This window comes from Lagopus leucura, unplaced genomic scaffold (genome assembly GCF_019238085.1).
Source record: "Lagopus leucura isolate 7727_CA_CO unplaced genomic scaffold, USGS_WTPT01 Super-Scaffold_100051, whole genome shotgun sequence".
In the NCBI taxonomy this organism is placed as follows: domain Eukaryota; kingdom Metazoa; phylum Chordata; class Aves; order Galliformes; family Phasianidae; genus Lagopus; species Lagopus leucura.
Window position 1 is genome coordinate 1,338,292 of NW_024962297.1, and position 20,224 is coordinate 1,358,515.

Consider the following 20,224-nt stretch of genomic DNA (forward strand, 5'->3'; position numbering starts at 1 on the left):
CAGATTCCTCTGTAAGTCTGCTTTATAGAAGCACCAGCAGCGTCTCTTCCAATTTAGCACTGCAGTCTGTGATTCTTCAGCATGAAATGCCCTCACAGTAAGTAATTTAATCACAGAATGGCCAGGGTTGGAAGGGACCTCAAGGATCACGATGCTCCAACTCCCTGCCACACACAGGGCCACCAACCTCCACATTTCACAGCAGCCCAGGCTGCCCAGGGCCCCATCCAACCTGGCCTTGAACACCTCCAGGGATGGATGGGGCATCACAGCCTCTCTGGGCAGCTGTTCCAGCACCTCATTGCTCTTGTAGCAAAGAACTTCCCCCTGACATCCAACCTCAATCTTCCCGCCCTCAACTTCAAACCATTTCCCCTTGTCCTGCTGTTATCTCCCCTTTCCAAGAGTTGATTCCCCTCCTGTCTGTAGGCTCCCTTTAGGTACTGAAAGGCACTGAGGTCACCCCGCAGCCTTTTTTTCTCCAGGCTGAACAAGCCCAGCTCCCGCAGCCTGTCTTCGTAGGGGAGGTGCTCCAGCCCCCTTTAATCTTAACATCTAGTCTCAATCTACCTTCTTCCAGTTTAAAATCACGTCCTGTCGCCCTCATGAAAAGTCCCTGCCCAGTTTCCTTCAGGTCCTGGAAGGGCTTTCAGGTCCCCTCGATCGTTCTCCGGGCAGCAGAGACCTCGACTGTCATCACACGGAGGTGCTCCACCCTCTGACCGCCTCCGTGGCGCTCCAAAGCACCGCGTCCTTTTCGCTCCGGAGGCTCCAGGCGCTCTACAGGAACGTCGAGCACCGCTCGCGCTTTCCGAAGCGGCACTGCACAGCCCGCCCGTCGCGCCCTGGCGCCGATGGCGCTGCTCGGCTCCGCCCCAGCCCGGCGCGGTGCACGCCGGGACGCCTCCGCCGCTCCTCCCGCCGCCCCTCCCGGCTGCCCCCGGCCCGCCTGAATGGGGCAGATACAAGATGGCGGCGAACGCGAACTCGGCCGGAGGCGGTGGCGGCCTCTCGCTCTTCGAATGCCCCAGCTGGTGAGCGGGCCGCGGCCGCGCGGTTCTGCGGCGTTGCGAACCGCCGAGGAGAGCGGCCGCGCGACTGGGTTCGGGGGAGCGGCGGCGGGGCGGGGCGAACCGCGGGGCTGCGGAGCCTCACGGGCGAGGAGACGGAGCCGCCGGGCCGCGGGGCAGCGTCGGGTTCGGGGGTCTGGAGCGGAGGAGGCCCGGCTCGGCGCTGGGGGCGGCTCGGGGCGGGGCGGCGCTGCGTGGGGCCGAGCTGAAGTAGAGCTGCGTCTCTTCTGAGCGGCGACGGGGCGGCCGGGCCGGGATGGAGGCAGCGCGGGAAGCCGGGCAGAGCGATGGGCTGCAGGGGCTGCGTCGCGGCTTTGGCCGAGCCGGTCGCGGTTACACAGCGCTCTGCCCGCGGCACGGCCGGGATGGGCCTCACCGCTGCTCGGCCGGGCCCCGCTGCGCTGCTCGGGGGTGGATGGGCACGGCGGGGCTGAAAGGCGATGGCAGCTTTTGGTGCGAGTTCCCCGCACGCGTGTGCGTGGCTGCGGGCCCCGATTGCACCGTCATCCGGCTGCGGATCCTGGCTGTGCGTGCTGGGTAGCAGCGCTCGATGAGCCGCTGCAAGGACAACGTGCTTCTCAGTTTTCGTTTAAATCGTAAAGCCGTCTAAATCTCGAATAAAATAACGTTTGAGCTGGGTCTAGGCGGTATCGAGCATCTCTATGAGACAAGATGGTGATCTGTAACACAGCAGTGTGAGTTAGATCAAACCAGCAAATGGAATCACAGCATGGTTGGGTTGGAAGCAACCCCGCAAAATGATCCAGATCCGAGCCTTCTGCCCTGGCAGGGTTGCTGATGCTACATCAGGCACCAGGTTGTGCTGCCATGGACCTCATCTGTGGCCCTGAGCACCTCCCGGGATGGGGCACCCACAGCTCTGGGCAGCAGTGCCAGCGCCTCACCGCCCTCTGAGGGAAAACTTCCCCTGACATCTAATTTAAATCCACCTTCCTTTAGCTTAAAGCTATTCCCCCTTTTCCTATCGCTATCTACCTGTGCAAAAAGTTGGTTTCTCTCCTGTTTATAATCTCCCTTCACAAAGGCCTTTATGAGGTGTCCCTGGAGCATTTTCTTCTCCACGCTGAGCACCCCCAGCTCCATCAGCCTGTCACTGCAGGAGAGGTGCTCCAGCCCTCTGAGCTTCACGCTCAGTACCTTCTGGATATCCAGCTTGAAATTTGAAAGCTAGTTTGCTTTTCTTAGCATTTGGATACGACAGTATCAAACAACTCACAACTCAACAAGCTCAACAACTTACGTTACATTTGGTGATAAATTTGAATGGTTTCTACCACTGGAACCTGTAGATGAAACAGCTGGGAGAAGTATGGCTTAATGCTTAGATTCAGTTGCTTGAGTGCTGTTGCAGAACAGTTCCTAAAGAAATACCGTGTGGAGAGAAGGACTGTACCTGTGAAGGGCCTCTTCAGCTCTATTGCTTTCTGGCTCTGCTGCAGGCAGGGCAGGGGCTCACAGCCAAGCAGCTTTCTGCACCGTGCTGCTGCTGACCTGACCCAGGTTTGAAGCACAGTCCATTGCGCTGGGATGTGATCCAAGCTGGAGTTTTCACACCTAGCAGTAAGAGGTCATCTTGGGAGACTGGGGCCCTGTTTCTTCCTAACAATTCCAATCTGTTTATTTTTTTTTTTCCTTCTCCTTTTTTCTTCAATCTGAATGTTCTTTTACTATAATTTCCTGAAGTACTTCACAAGTAAACCAGAGTTTGTGTTTGGACACTCGTGCTTTTGAAGGGAGCTCCTTATTTTTCTGTACACCTCTATTGTACGTGTGCAAATCATAATATTTCATACAAGCTTTATGCAGGATAGTAAAGGCACACCTGACTCTGTCTATTCTTACACAAATTGCTGTGCAAAGATGTGGCAGTTAATTTCAATGAATAACTCCTTTTTGTGTGGGCTAACATAAAGTTCTTGGCTAACACTTTTGAAGCAGGTAAGTAGTTTCATTAACTGAAGAAAAGTAAGTTGAAGCAGGGAGCCAATATAGATGGCTACCAGTCACAGTATTTGTGTTCTGCAAAGAATATAGGCAACTGAGAATGGAAACTGGGGCACTTAGGGTTGGTGGTGTTCCACTGCCTCATCCAGCAGGAGGGAGGATCTCTCCTGTCGTGCTGGATTTATTTACTTCTGGTTTATTCTTCTAGTCTGGAAAGAGTAGAATGTATTTCTTGTTAAAGATTTACATGATCTCCCTTAGAATCTACTGAATTACAGATTCTAGCTCACAGTTTGAAAGTACTTACTGCTTCAGGGCAAACCAAAGAGCACGCAGTTACGATATTCAATAAGTGATGAGTTTTTCATTATCAGGGTTCTGTAGAGTGGAAGTGGCTTGCAGTGGCAGAATTGGACCAGTCTGAAGCTCTGAATTCCAGAGAATCTCAGTGTGGACATATCCCAAACTTTGGTAGCCAGGTAGATCTTAGCAGGGAGAGCTCTGGGTGCTCAGAAGCCATCACATTTCAGGGAGTCTTCATGGTGAGTAGCAGCTGCTTCTGCAGGGAGTGCCTTCCAATCTCGTTAACTTGTGTTGGAACCAAAGTCATAGTCTTTACTTATGTTTTCTTTTCTGCCTCCTCATGGAGCTGCTGTAAGGGCTGCAAGCAACCTGTCATATAGGAAATATATCTTAAACATCATTGTCCTAAGTAGTTGTTTTTTTCTTGTCTTTAAACATGTGGTGGTTTTGAGTTCTGCCCCTGTCATTGTATGTGTTCTTCCCTAATATGGATAATGTTGTAGTATTCAGTTTCCAGAGACTGAAGTTCATGGGTTTCAATGGTTGAAGTCTGGGCTTTGGTTTAGTTCTCATGCTGCTGTGGCTCAGTTCTTCATAGTCCATAGGACGCTTATTCTTGTTTATTTCCAACAGTTGAACCAACTCAGGACAGCACTTATTATTTGTCATCTGTCTCGATAGCATTCCCTTACCTTGCTTCACGTTTATGTGTGTGCTGTAATTCTTTCATGGGCCCATGCAGCCCAAGGGCGTGGGCTACATAATTAAAATCAGATTAAAGTTGTAATCAAGACGTTCATGGATTACATGTAGTCAAGCCACAAGACTAGAAAGTGTCCTTAAGAAAGAATTACATATCCTGGCTTTATGGGGACTCTGGCATACTTTCTGAGGTGGCTTTAGTATAGTCAGGTGCAGATGTTCTGGCCTGGTTTTGAGGTGAGCATCACATGTTTCAAGGATATCGCCTGTCTTTCCTTCTGTCCTGGTTCAACTTGCTTTTGGGACCAGGAATCATGCTGTGCCCTCTGTCAGGACACAGCAGTAGCTGGGATGTCAGGCTTGTTCTGCAGTATACATACATGTAAAGTAGTATTCCTGAATGGCAGCTGTGGTTTCTCTTCAGTTTCTGGGGGCTAAGAACAGATTTACACAGATCTCTGGAGAAGCTGAGCTCTGGAAATTGTGCCTTGTCCTTGAAGTTCAGCATGAAGATGTGCATAGCAGTCACCTACACCAAGATTTTAGGAAGTGCCTAAATTAGTCTTCCGAGCCCACGATTAAAAACCTAAATAATTGGCCTGATTTTAAACGCACACAGTAGAACTGAATTTGGCCTGTCTGTGTCCTGAACAGCTAAAGCTCAAGGTTTCTCTCTGAGCTGGATAGGGCTTGCTTCAGTGAGGCTCTCCATTTCAACTGGATGCAGCTGGATGTTGTGACCCTGCTGTTATGTCAGCCCTGAATGTGAGCTGTTGAAAAGGTATTGTTGAGTTCAGTTCCATTATTTGGTACTTTCTAGCTAGCATCCCAAAGCATTGGTGGCTTTGTGCTCTTTTTTTGAAACGTTCCCAGTTTTTTGCCCCATACAGGATTAAGCTCAGCCTGGGCTCTTCTTCATCTTCTTGTGTCTGTGCCTTTCCTTTCCCATTGCTGTATGGCTCTGCAATAAAAGGTTTGCCATCAAGGGTAGAAATAATGTATACAGATTCCTCACAGAATCATAGAATGACCGGGGTTGAAAAGGACTAATGATCATCTAGTTTCATCTCAGCGTAGCACAGAGAACAGTGATTCTGCCCTTGTAGCACGAGGTAAAGAAACTGAAGAAACACATTTTTTTAGTTTCTAATAGAGAAGAATGGATCTTTGCCTTCTGTTGTTTAAGTGTTTCAAAAAACCCAGTGTGGATGTTGCTTTAGTTTGATGGTGTCCCTCTGAAATACATCACTGCTAATCATTATTAAGCAGCTTTTGATTGGAGTTGCTATGGGAAGGCCTGGGCTTTGCCATGTCCAGCTGCTGGGCTGTATTTTGAAGGAATTATTATTTGAATGAGGGAGCAGAGGCTCTCTGTCGGATGAACCACCTTTCTTGGAGAGTTGCTTTCAGGGTACATAGGAAATGGCCATTTAAAATGCTGTAGAGGGGATCAGGTGAGATTTGGGAGTGTGTAAGCAGTTGGCTTTGAGGAGGCAATAGCAATTTAATAGTTTGTGGCTGACTGGGTTCATGTTTTTTTCATTAACGACCTTGACGAAAGCGACCGCAGTTCTTACAATCACATGTGTGGTCAACCCAGAGAGGTCAGAGTATTGTCCATCCTTTTGGTGTAACTGAAGACAAGAACAGTAAAAATAAGATAAATACAGAGATGTGAGATGGAGGGTAGTTAAGTTCTAACTTCCTGAGCGAGGAACTCCAAGGCAGAAACTCACTGATGAGAAATCAAAGGATGAGTGCAGTTTGAACTGAATTTAGGATGCCACGGAACCTCCAGTTCTCTCTGATGGGGTATTTAAGTCCCTTCTGTCAGAGGTTCTGTATGCAGTTTCTGAATTTCACCGTATTCTGTGCAGACCTTATTCCCAAGTAAGTAACCAAGGGAACCTGAGTGAAGCAGTGCAGTCTGATTCTGTGTGGAACTGTGCATTGTAGCAGGACAACAAGCAGCACTAAGGTGAAGTTCTGCAATTGCTTTAATCCTAGTGGAATGCTTTGTTCAGTGAAAGCAGCCATAGTTCTCCTCAGGAGTCTGCCATAAAATAGAGCTCAAAGGGACCTGCTGGGAATGGCAATTAAAAACGTGTTAATTTGAAGCCTGTGCTAAAGTCTCCTTGCTCTAGTTGAGTTGGACTCAATGCTCCTCATGGGTCCCTTCCAACTCGGGGTATTCTGTAATTCTGTGAATTATTTTAATGCTTCCAAGAGCAGAGGAAATCATAAATGCCTCCCATCCACCTCTGTTTGAAGTTCAGTGCCCTCACCATTGTATTTCCTCCAGGCAGAACAAGGTTGGATCAGAATTACTGGGCAGCTCTTTCTGCAGCCCTCTTCTCTTCTCTTCATCCAAGGGAAGAAACCACTCAGTGTGAGCTAAAATAATTACTCTAAAGAGTTTGGCCTCACCACTGTGTTTATTCACCACAACTGTATGTTCCACTGCTGACCTGATCTCAGCTTCAGCAGTGTGAGTGCTGCATGTTGAGAAAGGCATGTGTGGCATTTCCATTGCTGGTGCACAGATCACAAACAACCCTTGTGTTCGCCAGGCATCTTTACTGATTCCTTTCTGTAAAAAAAAGAACAGAAGGATGGTGGCAGTGATTGAAGACATCAGCTGAGGTGGTTTCCTGTCATTCCATGACGGTGAGTGGTAACTTATGTTACTGCCTCTTCCTGCCTCTTGACGGCACCTTGCCTTTGGCTGCCAGAAGTTGAGGGGCTTTGTGAAAATGTGTTTGGATGGCCGTGCTTAGCATCTAACGTTGGACCTGATGCTCCTTTGCAGTGGAATTAAGGTGTAAGTTAATGTTGAGTGACAGTGCTTTCCACAGATGATGCAGACGCTAGAAGAGGTGCTCTTGTTGGTGCTCTTCAAAGCCAAGGATTATTGTTTACCATGCTTCAAGAAATAATGAATATGCTCGTTTTGTAGCATTCATTAAGAGGACTTAGGGAATGGATGCTTGCATGTTTTTGTTTCCCTAAGCTGAAGAGAGATACTCCACTTATTTATTTTCCCATGTGCAACGCCACCTGTACTGGCTGTCATCCTTGTACCCTTTTTTACAGAGTAACCAGAAGCCATAGAGCTTCCAAAATGTGAAAACATTTTATTTTTGTAATTTCTTCCTTTGTCAGATGTTGTTGAATGTTCTTCTGGTTGTTTCTGAATGGCATCTTGATGTCTCCAGATCTTTCCTAAGTAGCAGCAAGGAATTCAGAGCTCCTTGTTGCATTTGCATGGTTGAGGTGGTCCTCATCTATCACATGTATCAAGAGAACCACTTTGTGTTTGCTTGTTGTTTTGCTCATGTACTGCACTATTTGCATCTTGGTTGTCTGCAATAAGCATAATAGACGGTGGGTTAATGCTCACCTCTTCAAAAAACCAGGTGAGTTCTTTCTCCTGGGTGTTATCTTAAGCATTATCTTCAGGACAGTGAAAGCTGTGCTACAGATGCCTGAGCTTCTCCATGGTTTGGAAGAGGAACAACTAAGGGATGTGTTGGGTGTCCTCAGAAGCTGTAGGAGATGAGTGTGTGCTGTCCTTCAGACAAGAAGCAGAATCTGTAAAATGAAGTTTGAAGCAAGCAGATTTGTGGCCAAGAGGTGGAGGTGATGCTTCAGCTGAACGTGGGTGATCTGTGAAACTGTCAGATTCTGTGAATGTAAGTTTACCTGGGTTCAACCTGTATGAACAGCAGCTGTGGCTCAGGGAGTCCTTGGGCAGGCAGCTGTTGTAAACTGGGAGAGTAATGCTGTTGCTAGATGTTGTTTTCATTTTGCTAAACGTTCTTTACCCTGTGTCACTTCGGTCTGCCCAATGCTGTTCCACAGGAGTGAGAAAGAGAAATAGAGTTGGTAATGCTTATCACTCAGAAGCAGTGCTGCACTCTTCATAGCACTCTGGTTTTACGTGAGAAATGGTCCAAAGGAATCTGAATATTGGTGTTGGTTTCTTTTCTCCTATAGTGTGTAAATGTGCATCCTACTGGGAACGTTTTGAGTGTGAAAACAGTCAATTTTGTAACCGTCCATCCCTTGTACAGGTCATGGGTTGCACACACATTTGTTTCTGTGTCTGCTGATGACATTTTTGGTCTCGTTTCTGTGCTTGTTTGTCACGATCCATGGGTATGCACACTCCTTTTTGCAGGCAGTCGACTGGTGTGGCTGGTAGACATCAGCGCTCTCTACATCCTGCATTAACAGCTCCTCAGGATACCCACAGAGCAGAAACCACTTCAGTGCTTGGCTGTGTTCTTTGAATGCAGTGCTCCTTCAGGTTCTTCTGGCATTATCACAGAATTAATTATTATTGCAGAATGGAGCAGGTTGTGTGTACTTCAGAGCAACGTTTGTTCTTCTGTAAAAGAAAAAACGTGTTTCCATGGCATTGGAGGGACCAACACACACTGCGTATCGTCATGTATTTCCAAACAAAATACTGCTGAATATTGAAGGACAAATGAGATGGCTCTGTTCTGGGCTGGCTGTTACTCAGTTCTGTGTCTGTTAGATCTTCTTTGTAATGCAGTCTGATAGAATCATAGAATCACCACGGTTAGAAAAGACCTCCAAGTTCTTCCAGTCCAACCATCCACCTGTCACTACCAATACAAATCAGTTTTTCCCACTAAACAGTGCACCGTGGTACAATGTATGTACACACACAATATGTATTTCTTCAGCACAAGTTTCTGCCAACACAGTTTCTATCAGTACAGTTTTACCAGTTTCAGACTTTATTGTGTGTTTCCACGTCACACTCACGTTTGAAAATTAGCATAATCAGTGGATACCTTAATTTATCTGACTTTTTTGAGTAATTTAATTGCCATACTCTTAGGTTTAGAAGTGTTTGGTTTCTCATCGAATACTTGGGTAAATATCATCTAGGTTTTGCGGTTTCTTCTATAAGCAGTTGTCACAGATTCTCTTGTACTGGCACTTGAGATCCTTATATTCCTTTTCAGTGAAGACAAATGCTGTCATAGGATGTCCTCTTCCCTCTGATCTGGCAGAGTAATTCACCAATAACTGCCATATTCTCATCAGTCAGCCATGTTAGCTCTGTGGAAGGCTGCTCTTCTTGCAGGTGAGCCTTCAGAGATGCAGTGAGAGGGCTAGGCAGGCTTTGTTTCAGTGAGCTAAGGTCTGGTGCAGAATGCTGACCTGTAGAGAGCAGAAGAGGTTTGGGTAGTGGGGATTGTGGTGGGCTGAGGGCACAGCACCATCCTAGCAGCAATTCTCTTGGCCCAACAAGGGGTTGAAGATGTTGCTGAAATGCTTTTAAGGCTTGCTGACCCTTGAGTAACCAGGAAGCAATCACTGAAGGAGAGGGGGGAGAGCAGATGCCATGTTGAATAGGAGGGGACTTCCACGTAGAGTTAATTTGCTGGAAGCAAATTACAGATATTTATTTTTAAAAGGAGGGGAGGCAGCTTTTGTTCCGTTGAATTAAGGTATGCTTTGCAGAAATTGCCAAAGGAAATTGTGCTGTAGAATTTGATGGATCTTCAGCGGAACGGAGAAAAACGAGTTTGCCAGTGCTCAGGGACAGCAAGAGGAAACACTGGGAAGTGGGTGTGAGAAATGATGGGAGGCTGTGAATGAAACCCATCTTAGAATGAAACGTGAGAGCTGAGATCACAGAGCGGCACAGGGAGGGAGAGCGGTTGTAGCTGCAGCTGGGCTGGGCTCCGAAGGAGTGCTGGGGGGAGGTGGCTCCCCGGCTGTGTTTCGGTGACTGGTGGGGTGAATCCTTGTAAAACTCACCAGACACAGTGTGCAGCTTCAGTGGGAGCATTTCTACCTGCTGGTCTTTCTTCTGCCCTAACATAATCCTGTTCTTAGGGGACCGTCAGGGCTCCTTTGGTCAGGGGACCATTTCAGCCTCCTGGGGCCGCCTTGCTGTGTCTGTTTTACATGCTGTGGTTTTTTGCTTGTTTTTTGTTGTTGTTTTGATCCAAGAGAGTAAGCCTATCAGAAGCATCCATTTCACTTGACAGGACGATGCTACACACAACGTCAGAGAAGGATTTGGTAGGGAAACTTGTGAAAAGGGACTGGCCTATTCAGGAGGGGTCAGGGAGAGAGCTGAGCAGGCTGCTGTAATGGATTTGGAGCAGGAATGGAAAGTACTTGCACAGCACTTGAGAAACAAACGAGTAGGAATAATAGAGGACTTACTCTATCTGAAGTTACCTCAGAAAGCATGTGTATAGTAACCAACTGATCCAAGGGCACAGAATGAACCTTCAAAACATCCCAGCAGCACGAGCATCTATATTTAACCCCTTCAAACAACTTGAGTTACAAGTGACCTTTCTTCCTTCCCCGACCGTGCTGAGAATGTCACTGCCCATTGTCACTGTTCTCTTGGCTTGCATTGTGCAGTAAGAAAAGCAATAAATGGAAATGTGATCTCTGGGGTTGTTCTTGGGAAGGGCAGCAGTGCAGCTGAGAACTGGGTCGCTGCTGTTGCCCAGAAAGCCACAGAGACAAGCAGCAGTGGTGCTGTCAGCAAGAGAGAGTCACAAATACACATCTTTAAAGGGCTGAGCAGAAAAAGTCGGTTTGCTCTGAGCAGTCAAGGATCCTTTGTTGTGAACAGCAGCATACTGATGCCGTGGGGCTGCTGTGGTTGTGAATGCTGATCACCAGCATTAATGCTTGTGTTCAGCTACGTGCTGGTGTTGTTCTGCTGTGCCTTGCTGAATCCCAGGTGCCTCTGTGCTCCCTTTTCTCAAGAGAATGAAGCTGCCCAGTGAATCTGCTTCATAGGGTAAGCAGAAGTGCAGCCATAGGGCAGGGGGATCTGAGCTGTAGGGAGAATTTGGTGGAGGAGGTCTGTGCTGCTGTAGGATCATGATCCCCTTCCCATCTAATGCTGTCATTTCTTCCATGCTACCTGTTCGGTAGGGAAGTTTGACTAAGTGGAAGAACACTGGTCACTGGGCAGCATTTTTATATTACTCAGATATGCGTGGAACCCTTCTGATGTTTTTGACCATCACCAGTTCTGGTGAAGATGGTAGAAGATCCTGTTCCTCTCAGCAGCTCAGGCTGTTCGTAAGGAGGCCCTTATACTGACAGGTCCAGTCTGTGCCCTTCTCTCCTTGTGGGTTCATGTTGGGAGCTGCTCTGTTTGATTTGTGAAGTTGCTGTCTTTTGGTTGGAGTAGTGAATCTTGAAATGCCTGTGTTCTGTTAGCTTAACTCATTGTAAACACGTGTGGTTTATGTGTAGGCAAAGGAATCTGCATGGAGCAAAAGGACAATTTTTGGCTGTTTAATCTTTTTTTTTTTCTCCAAATAAATTTGCTTGCATTGGTCTGTAAATCTAATAGAATATTAGCTCTACTGTTAATGAACTTTTCACTAAATACTTTGATACTATACTTAACTTTCTTTATTTTCCAGGGCAGGAAAACCTCCACCTGGCTTACATTTGGATGTAGTCAAAGGAGACAAACTCATTGAGGTATGAGAGCAGATTCTGTGTGTGCTCCATGTATCACATATATAGGCACCAGTGGTAGAAAATCTGGCAGCACTTTCCACACCCACTCAGAAGTATTTCCCTTCTCTCTGAGGTTTGCTATTTCCAAATCACTTTCTTTTACTCCAAAACTGCTGAATTAAGTGAAAGTTTTCCTTTGCCTGTACTGTCTCTCATTCTGTGCAGTGCTTCCATTTCTAGATGCTGTGTTTGAAAGGATGCAGAACCACAGTGGTCAGTTTGCAAACAGTGATGCTTTGGTTCCTGAATGCTGAACCTGTCCTGGTGTGAGAGAGAAAATAAAATGTTAGGGAAAGTCAGCACTTGGCAGAGTCTTACTGCTTCCAAGGTTGCAATTTTGTTTCCTAGACTTTTGTCTTAGAAACTTCAGGAGCAGGAATTCAACATGGGGAAGAAACCTCAAATCCAAAAGAGTAAGAATAAAAATTCTTCAAAAACCAACACACAAACCAAATGCTCTTCATGTTTTTGACAGAGAAGACCTAAGCCAATGACCCTATTTTAGCCACAGGGAGACTGCTAACCTCCAGTTGACTGGAACACAGACAGAAGTTTCTAGACAGCAAAGTCAAGCCAACTTCTCTGAGCAGAAATTTGGAAAACTAGGAGCTCAGTGTCAGATGAAGAAGGATTGAGGAGCTTAGTCTTTGCTGATTTGTACTGTATGCTACTGCAAGTGCATCAGACGTAAAGTGTTTCTTCTGATGTCCTGCAGGAGAGATTTACTGTTTAAAAATTGATTAGGATACCAGAATATGCTTTGCAAAGGAAAGAAAATAGAGGATTTACAAACAGGCTTATATTTGCCCAGCCCAGAAGCCAGTAAAATGAGCCTTTATGGGGGATAGTCCACGACTTGTTGGTTTAACAAACAACTTGTTGGTTGTTTTCAGAGATTGCTCTTAGTCCACGTTTAAAAGCACAGGCAGTTGGCAATGCCAGCATTGACCTGTGTGAGATCTTTGCTCAGCCTTAATTTGAAAGGAACTAGGTACCAACACTTGTAACCACATCTTCACAGTACTTCATTACCCCATGTAAGGAGTGGATGAGTTGGCTCATACCAGCTACTTGGACTAACCTTCAGTGCAGCCATCCTTCACTGGCTCTCCCTAGCCCTCAATAGCTTTCAATCCCAGTGCATTTTTTGTCTTCAAACCATGATCTCTGTCTTTTCTCAGTGTTGTTGCAGTTGTTAGGAACTGTTTTAGAGGTTTCAGAGGTCACAGCTGAATTAGGACTGCTTGTCAGCTCAGCCATCCCACTGCCATCCTATCAATAGCATCTGTGGTAAGGATTGTACTTGGCATCAGGCTTTCCAGTATTTCTTTCAGGCCGTGTAAGGAGATGGTGAGCAGAGCCAGCTGGCAGTGCCTTTGTTTTTTTTCTGGTCTCTGGCAGGTGGCCTTACTGCAGCCCTCCCACCTGAGAGACTTATTCTACGAGACAAGGTTTTTCTTGTCATGTTTCTTTTGGATTTTTGAGAATGGAGAGCTTTTGGATGAAAGAGCCTATATGCAACTCTGTGCTAAATGAACCCACGGAGGCAATCAAAGGAGATCTGTTCCAGACTGAAAAAGGCAGCAGAATGCAATACAGAAGCTGAGAATGCACCATTGCTTTAGACAATGCACGAAGAAATTCAGCATTGGTAAACTGTCAGTCAGGAATATCATCCTGGTCCTGTCACGTTCCAAGGATGGATGGTTAGGCTGTTCTACCCAAAGCTTTTGGATCTGCAGAAGGCCAAGTTTGGCTTTGTAAGCCTGAGGTCTCTGTCTGAATGGGTAAAGCAGATGGTGCAAACATCCAGATTCCCTTTTCTACTGTCACATGGTCATCCAGCAGTTCTTTTTGCTTACTCTTACCAGGCATTGCTAGCCTACTATCCAGGTACTCAGGGGTTCAGTAGGGGATGTGATCGTGGAGAGGTTAGGGAGTGACCATAGAGTCCTACTTCATCTCTGGAGCATCTGATGCCGATTATCAGCTTTGAAGCATCTCAGGGGCGCTTTGCCTGCCGCACACTGCGCCATGTGCTGAGTGCTGCAGCACGAGGTGACTGCTGGTTACAGGCACCTACACAGCCTGAGGTCCTGTTTGCTGTAGTGGCTCCTGGAGCACTTGATACTAACCGAGCCGTCTGTATGCCGGGTCTCCTCCAGAGGTCTGAGGTGTACTTTGTGATTGCTGGGTCTGAAAAGTGCAACATTAAAACGAGCCCTGCAGTGTTTAAGCTCAGTGTGCGAAGGATGACACTGGGTTATAGCTCAGAGGCACAGAGAATGTTAGAAACATCACAGGGAAGTGAAGGCAACAGTGATTTGTTGCAAGACTTCCAGTTTATGAATTTGTTTCAATCTTTGCAAAAGCTCCTGAGTGCAAATGAAAACCTGTTGGATGTTTGTTTTGGAGTAGATTTTGGCCAAGAATGAGAAATAACTGGACCAGTTTTTGTGGTCCTTGAAATTGTAAAACAGCTAAATGCTTACATATGGAATAAGAAATAAGCTTTTAAAGATCCATTAATTTGTATGCTAGTTTTGTTTAGGTAACTTGTTTGAATATGCAAAAATAGAAGTTAGTGCTCATCTTTCTCACAAACTGAAACCACAGATTTCGTTGGTACAGAGGTATTGAATGTGGGGAGAGTTCTCAGTGCTGAACTAAGGGACAATACTGGGTACTACTTGTCATAAAGCTGTTGGTGTGAGGTTGGATCCCCACAAAACCCAGCTCACCTTTCTCAAAAGCTGTGTTGTAACAAACACTGTTTGCAGGTCAGTGGCTGGGTGAAACAGCTGTAATGTTAATGGGCAATAATGGGAGAACATAGGAATGGTAATTGTTGATTAGGGCTTGCAGGGGAAAAGGAGAAGTCTTGTGAAAACCAGTATTTGTAAAGAGACAGTGATAATAAAGTACCCAGAAGATATAAAAGTCCAGGAGACTCTTTCAGTGTATCAGTGTATTGCTCTAGTTTGAATTACAGTGAGCCTTCAAGGTGTACAGTTCTCCACCAGACACAAGTAAATTCAGAGGAGAGACCTGCATGCTTCAGATGTTCCAACAGGAAGAATATGGTTGTTCACATTTTATTTGCACTTGCACCTTGTTTGTCAGCAGATACTGTTTGAAGGTGAATTTCTGATCAAACAGTGATTCTTGATGTATCAAGTGAGATGTTAGAGACAGGAATAACTGGGCATCTTCCATATTCAGCTGTTCTGAATTTAAAAAGAAAAAATGCACATTTTTGTGTTGAACAATGTCAGCCATTACTGGCATGTTGGTCAGTTTATGATGCTTTGTTTTGCATTTACTCTTTTTATTCACATTTTTGAACTTTTCCAGGAAGCTCCAAAAGATTCTAGGAGTCTAATGTCCTCTTCTGTTTGATATTCTACCTCAGAAACTCATCATTGATGAGAAGAAATATTATCTCTTTGGGAGAAATCCTGATCTGTGCGATTTTACCATTGACCACCAGTCTTGCTCTCGGGTCCATGCTGCCTTGGTCTATCACAAACATCTCAAGAGGGTCTTCCTCATAGATCTAAACAGCAGTAAGTAACATGACATTTAATCCCACAGTAATACTGCTTCAGTGCTTCAACGTTTTTGAATGAGAGATGCTTTCCTTTCTTTTTTGTTGCTGTTTGCACTCTGTGGCCAGATGGTCAGAATCTGAAATAGCATCCTAGTGAAAGATTGGCAGTGGTTAAGAACAAGTGAGTGCTTGTTCCAGGCAGCTTACCTCTGCTTCCCCTGGTGTTTAAAGTGGTGTTTTTAGGCTCTTAAGAGAGTGGAAGAAAATCACTTGACCTTTCCTTTGCAATTGTCATGAAACGTTCTATCCTAGGAGTGGTTTTCTAAGATCTAGAAGCTGACATACTGTGTTTTCCACCAAGAGAATGGTTGCAGACATGGTACGTTGTGGCATACAGGATTTTCTGCAGACTGTCTTAGTTTGTGAGATGATAGGTAACACACACACAGCTGGTGTTTGCAGCAGTGCTTCGTTGGTTTGTATCTCTGCAAACCACGTGCAGGTTTTGAACTTCTCAAGGCTTGAACACTGTGAGCTCGAGCAGATGACTAACACTGTTTTCCATTGTGATGTTCTTCTCAGCACATGGCACGTTTTTGGGTCATATCCGTTTGGAAGCTCACAAACCCCAACAGATACCCATTGATTCCACAGTTTCATTTGGTGCTTCTACACGGGCATATACTCTGCGAGAGAAGCCTCAGACTCTGCCTTCAGCAGTTAAAGGAGATGAGAAAATGGGTGGAGAAGATGAAGAGCTCAAGGGTTTGCTGGGCCTGCCAGAAGAGGAGACGGAGCTTGACGTGAGTATGAAGGTCCCTTGTTGTTAGATGGTCTATCCGTCTGTAACAGGTGGCATTTTCTACTTGTTTGCTTGGTTCAGGTTCTTAATTTCTTGTTCATGAAGATGGTCTGAGTTGCCTTCTGCCAGCAGAAACGTACAGATCATCTCATTCTGCCATGATAGGGTATCTTCATGCTTTTTCCCAGAATCAGTGCTCCAATAATCCCACTATTCCAATAGTCTTTTCACAGAGGGATTGCAGGCCTTGCAAAGAGTTGTCTCTTGCCAGCTAGGTCACCGGTGATTTCCCATGCTGTTTCCCATTGCCAAATAACAGTGAATGCAGCTCTGTTTCTTACAGTTAGCCAGTGCAGAGTGGCAAAGCAGTTTGCATGGTATTCACAGGATCACTGAGTTTGGAAAGGAGCTCTTGAGATCATCTGGCCCTCTGTTCGAGCAAAGTCAGCTAGAACAAGTTGCCCAAGCCTAGTTAAGTTTTTAGCATCTCCACTGAAACACTCAGCAGCATTTCTAGATAATCTGTTCCTGCATCAAAACATTTTTTCTTCCTAGGGGTCCAGAGTTGAAGTTAGGCAGTGGGTGGCAATCTTTTGACATGCACAGACGGTGATCAAAGCAGACTTCACAGACTTCTTGCTTAAGATGTTTCTTATCTAAATCTTTTTTTAGAACCTGACAGAGTTTAATACAGCCCACAACAAAAGAATTTCCACACTAACCATAGAGGAAGGGAACTTGGATATTCAGAGACCAAAGAGAAAACGGAAGAATTCCAGAGTGACATTCAGTGATGATGATGAAATCATCAATCCAGGTAAGTAGTTTACTCTCTAGTTGATAACATTAAAGGCTCTCTTTCCAAATTCTCATAGGAGTTCCTCATGGCTGTATATAGGTAAGAGAATAGAAATTTGACACGGAATGTTTGAGATCTGCTATTTCTGACTCACTTAAATCTGTGATTTCTGCTTTTCTTCTCTCTGTAAAATTTCTGCATGATTTTGTGCAGGATGGAGATGTCACATTCAGCTTAATTGTTCAATTTTAATCAGATTTGAAAAGACCTTATGGATCCAAAAGAAAGAAAGGTTTTGAATTCTTTGCCTTCTCTAGAATCTAAATGAGAACTGAACTTATTGTTTGTTTTTTAATTAGAGCCTTAATGCTTTCCCTTCCTGTTCCCTAATGGATTCAGTGTCTGTCTTCAGCTCAGTGTTTTGCTACTTGTCTGGCTATCTAATTCAAAATGACACTTCTAGAGTTGTGTCTAATCCCTCTTTAGTCATTTTTCTTCCTCAGCTCTTTTACGGTAATGACATTAATGATGTATTTAGTAGCTAATGTTCATAGTAAGCACAGCTTATTCATAAGTCTTGCCTTAATTTGATAATGCGTGGCACCCAGAACGGCCATTCTTATTCATAATGTAGCTCTCAGAACATCTTCGTGTTTGATTTTTCAAAGGCTGCATTGAATTCTTCTTCATTGACTCCTTCAAGGCCTTTCAGGACCAGCTCTTGTGCCTGTGAGCATGCACAGTGCATTGTCCAGCAGCACCTTTCAGCCCACAGTTCCTTTCAGTTTGAGCAGTGTAAACACGGCTGTCCATCTATCCCTTCTAGATCACTGCCCCATTTTGTAGCTGCATGGAAGTTTTCCTTGCCAGAATAACTGATGAGGCCTCCTTGACACAAAGCCACTAGGTGTCCCCACCCAGCCACTTCTCTCTTCTTTATTAAAGCACACTTGTGCTTTCTGAGGGCTGCTGGAGTGCTGGAAAGTACATCCACTTACCAGCTCTTCGCGTAGGTTCCTTCATGTCCTTACTTGGCAGATGTTCTGTTTTTTCCTCTGTTGATTCTGAAAGCTGCACTGTTCTTCCCTTTGCAGAGGACGTGGACCCTTCTGTTGGGCGTTTCAGGAACATGGTACAGACAGCAGTGGTCCCTGTTAAGGTACGCAGTGACTTTCAACCTTGTAATCAATCCATTATTGCAGTGATTAACTCACCGGGTGGTTTACACCTTACAACAGAATGTGCTGTGCTGAAAGGGATTTTCCTTTTAAGGAGAAGTTGTGTTTGTGTATCACAGTTATACCTTTTAGCAATCTGACCATTTTGCATTAAGTCCAGCTCATCTTCTTTCTTTAACAGCACATGGGCTCAATGGCAGGTTTTTTTGCATCTCAAATCACTTTTCAGTGTGGTAATACTGGGCATTGGTTGAAACTGTGGGAACTGTGCAAAACAAATAATTAAAATGAGAAAGTGTTTGTTTAAACACTGTAAGTACTAAAGATTTGATAAGGCTGCATGCCAGAACTTAGAGAGCTAAGACTCTTCCAGAACAAGTGTGTTGCCAGCACTGTGTTTAATTTGAATACTCTAAGAAGTTATGCAAAACTTCAAGTGACTGAGCAGCATTTGTTGTTTGTATAAAATAAGTGTGGAAAAGGATCATTCTACCTAAGCCACAAACTTACTGCAGGAGAAGATTCAGGTGATGAGGATCATTCGAGTGATGTAGAAAATTGCAGTTTCTTTCTTACTAAAAGGGAAAAGAGGAACTGTGTTACTGACCAGTGACCTGCCTGGTCTGGTGTTCAGGAAAAGCTCAAGACTGGTCTGCATTCATTGTGCATTTTTAACCATTTATTACTGAGTAGTTTTCAAAGAAACCCGAGGGAAATATTCTGGGACAAAGAGTGGGAAATCCACTCGTATCTGTGACTGTTTATTTGTGGCTGCTCTCGGAGTGTTTTGGGGGAAAATTGTGCAGCCATCTGGTTTAAGTAGCTTTCTTGTTTCATGTATTCTGAATAACTGCTAAAATGCTTTTGCTCTACAGAAGAAACGGTTGGACAATCCGGGCTCACTGACCACGGATGACTCTGCGACACGGCGTATGCAGAACTTCCCCTACAGCGGAGGATTATATGGGGGTTTGCCTCCAACCCACAATGAGGCAGGTTCCCAGTCACACGGCGTCCATGGGACAGCACTCATTGGTGGTCTGCCAATGCCCTACCCCAATCTTGCCCCAGATGTGGACTTGACTCCTGTTGTACCTTCAACAGTTAACATGAACCCAGCTCCAAATCCTGCTGTCTTTAATCCTGAAGCTGTGAATGAACCCAAGAAGAAGAAATATGCAAAGGAGGCATGGCCGGGCAAGAAGCCAACCCCTTCCCTGCTGATCTGAGTTAGGGTTTGATGAGGGAGAATGGGAGTTACGAACTCCAGAAACTGTTTATGTGTAGTATTGTCCTTTTGCAATTTTAATGTCCTAACCAGATGTAATACGGAGGTTGGAGAAGCGAAATAATCCTTTAAAGATCTGTCTTCAAACATTTTTATAACTGTTTAAAAAAAGACAACGACAATATAGCTACCATCTCCCTCTGAACCAAAATATATGGCAGCCTTTTCTTAGCCTCTATCCCCAAAGGTCTTTACTATGAATTTTGATCATATAGGTTGAAGGGGCAGAATCACACAGTTTAGGTTGTCATTTATGGCATGACCCTGCAAATGTGTGTATTTAGGTGTTGTGCTTACTATGAGTAACGTCGTTCCTGCCAGGCTTGCTCATAGCAGGTCAGCTGTATCAGAAGTCGATATTCTTGGGGCCAGGCCTTCCAGAAATCCCACTGGTCTGAGTTCTAAAACCTGCAAAATACAGGCCAGCTTTTATTTTTTATCTTTTCAAAGCCTTACCTGCATGGGGCATCTCTTTTTTTTTCTTTTTTTTCTTCCTACTTTGGCTACAACTCGTTTTAATTTCCACCTAAAGCACTGCAGCATCACGTGAATTCGTGAGAACTTGGGAGTTGAGATGAATGGGGAACCTCTGGGCTTCTTGAGCTGTGGTGCAGTGTTGTATCACAGACTGCTGTGTGGCTGGATAGAGGGGCACCCATGGATGGATCTGAGTTTGTATGGGTGTTTATGGCAGCAAACAAGCATGGCAAGCCTGGGAGCATTTGACTGGTGGCTGGAAACTGTCTACAGTGTGCAAAGAATCAACAGCAAGGTAGTGGTAACTGAAGGTAGAGTTAGCACAGAGGAAGATACTTATTTAAACTTGGTGGCCCTTTTAACTTCAGTAGTTTCATTTTTACTTGCTAATGGCATTTCTGAGCTTAGAGCACATGGCATGCAACAAGGCACAGGTGAACATGAGCAGCCATCAACAGTGGTGCAGGACTCATATTTAACAACTAAAACTGCAGTCTGCACGGTGTTTTGGCTGCTGGTAACAGAAGATAAGAATTACGTGC

The 20,224-nt window shown here is 45.2% G+C and overlaps 1 protein-coding gene and 1 non-coding gene across 2 annotated transcripts; both read left to right on the forward strand.

The window, feature by feature from the left end:
- The first annotated feature begins 935 nt into the window (after positions 1-935).
- On the forward strand, positions 936-19,350 carry PPP1R8 (protein phosphatase 1 regulatory subunit 8). Its single transcript, XM_042885627.1, has 7 exons — positions 936-1,034; positions 11,489-11,549; positions 15,001-15,154; positions 15,721-15,941; positions 16,613-16,757; positions 17,834-17,898; positions 18,793-19,350. The coding sequence occupies exons 1-7, from the start codon at positions 970-972 to the stop codon at positions 19,144-19,146; spliced, it is 1,065 nt and encodes a 354-aa protein (XP_042741561.1). The 5' UTR covers positions 936-969; the 3' UTR covers positions 19,147-19,350.
- Positions 13,707-13,872, forward strand: LOC122187817. Its single transcript, XR_006181429.1, has one exon.
- Positions 19,351-20,224: the final 874 nt, after the last annotated feature.